Consider the following 1,855-nt stretch of genomic DNA (forward strand, 5'->3'; position numbering starts at 1 on the left):
AAATAAATAAATATGGTTTTGTTTATTTATGTTGTTCTTTGCTGACCGCACCCTCCGACAAACTTCTCCTTGATCTTTGGTTTAACATTAAAACGCGTGTTAAATGGAAGAACTCTTCGGGAGAAATATTTCCTTCTTTTACCATGTTAAAACGAAATGACATATAACATGGTTAGAGTCTGTTACTAAGTCCATTAAAAGGAGAATGACGTCACGCAACAGATCAGCTGAGCTCATCACTGTTTGTTTTCGTGTTAGGTTACTTGTTCGTAATTTGTGCAATACACTCCTAACATGACATCTTTTTTTTTTAATGCTCACGAGGCACCCCTTAGTGCATAAAAAAATAGGACTCCTGCCGGGTTAGCAGGCAGTAAGGTTTTTCAATCGAAATAAAAAATGGAGTTTAAAAAAGAAAGTTACTTAATTCCAAATTTGAATATTTCTCGACTTACCGTTGCAATAGGGGCAGCATTCGCCAGGCCTGGGGGGCATCATGGCCTTGTTGGCGCAGTTGAGGACGGGGCAGGCCCGTTTGGAGCAGTAGAACCTGCCCTCGCTGCAACTGCACTTAAGGCAGGGGTCGTCCAAGCTCCGCACTGTTCTTCCAGAGCTCACCTCCTGACCGTTCACCTTGCATCCTGCAACGAGGATATTATGAGAGTATCTGAGCAATGGAAGGAATAAGGACTAGAAATTTAATATTGAATGATTTTTTAAAAAAAATCTTTATTGAAATTTACAACTGTACATTTATATACATACATGCCGTAAATGTGATTTTAGTTTATAATGGAATGATACAGGTGTGTAAAGAAAATACCCATTGGTAGCACTTGAATAACGTTTTTACATTAGCTGGTCCCGTGACCAGCTTCTTTTCAGCCACCTAGGAAGGTTGTCAGGAGAGGAAGATGAAGCAGGGTTAGAAACTAGTGAGTAGGTTTGGATGGTTAGGGAGTTTATAATGGAAGGAATGCTATCGGATTCGGGCTATATGTTACATATGGAACATATGTATGATTTTATTTAAAGTGATTTGATGGTATTTTTATTACGATTATATTATATTATGAATGGGGTGAACTTACTCCCATAAATCCCTTATAGATTCCTTCTCCTCCTCCTCTATTGTCATGGAGACATTTCCTAAATTTTCTACTCAAACATGAAGATTTTCATTGAAGAAGGGCAGAAACGATTTACCCAGAGAGAAACAAATACGCTCTCATACTGTTAGTCTTGCTAGTGTTGCTTTTTATTAGGGGTAAGTTTGTATTTCAGAGGTAAACCTTCGATTCACATCTTTCATTTTTTAAAAGAAACACTCCTTGTTTCAATTTATCTTGAAACCAGTTTTAAAGAATGGAGAACAGATATAAACCCATGTGGATTCAGCTGAAAAAAGATGTACTCTCAAAAAATTAATATTTTGCGGACGACTAAGTTATCATTGCCCAGGTGATTTCACTATTTTCAGGTGCGCATATTTATGATTAACATATTTCTTTGAATATCTATCAATCTAATTAGGGTCTGCAAGCTCTTAAACTTAAAATTCAATTTACAAATTGAAATAACAAATGGGTTTGGGTGGTTAGGAAGTTTATCGTGGAAGATTGGTATCTGGTTCTGGCGAAATCGGCAATAAGATTACTAAGAATTCCTTTTAATTTAATAAGGTAAAGATAGCGCTTCTTTTTTCTTTTCTTTTTTTTTTTTTTTATTTTATTAATACTATGTTTTTTTTGTGTTGTTTTTTTTTAAACGTATTTATCCATTCAAGTATTTCCTGTAACCGGTTTTTTTTAAATTATATTTTCCTCTTAATCTATATGTTGTTCTTATTCTTGTA

At 35.3% G+C, this 1,855-nt stretch overlaps 1 protein-coding gene across 1 annotated transcript in view; it reads right to left on the reverse strand.

Moving 5' to 3' along the window:
• cv-2 (crossveinless 2) overlaps positions 1 to 1,855 on the reverse strand; it is a gene marked incomplete at its 5' end in the record, with an annotated part of 58,995 nt that overhangs the window by 24,539 nt on the left and 32,601 nt on the right. The window contains 1 exon segment of the mRNA XM_067046878.1: positions 456 to 641. Within this exon segment, the coding sequence (XP_066902979.1) occupies positions 456 to 641 (186 nt within the window).

Source organism: Halyomorpha halys, unplaced genomic scaffold (genome assembly GCF_000696795.3).
Source record: "Halyomorpha halys isolate HHAL.00 unplaced genomic scaffold, Hhal_1.1 Scaffold1206.1, whole genome shotgun sequence".
Classification (NCBI taxonomy): Eukaryota; Metazoa; Arthropoda; class Insecta; order Hemiptera; family Pentatomidae; genus Halyomorpha; species Halyomorpha halys.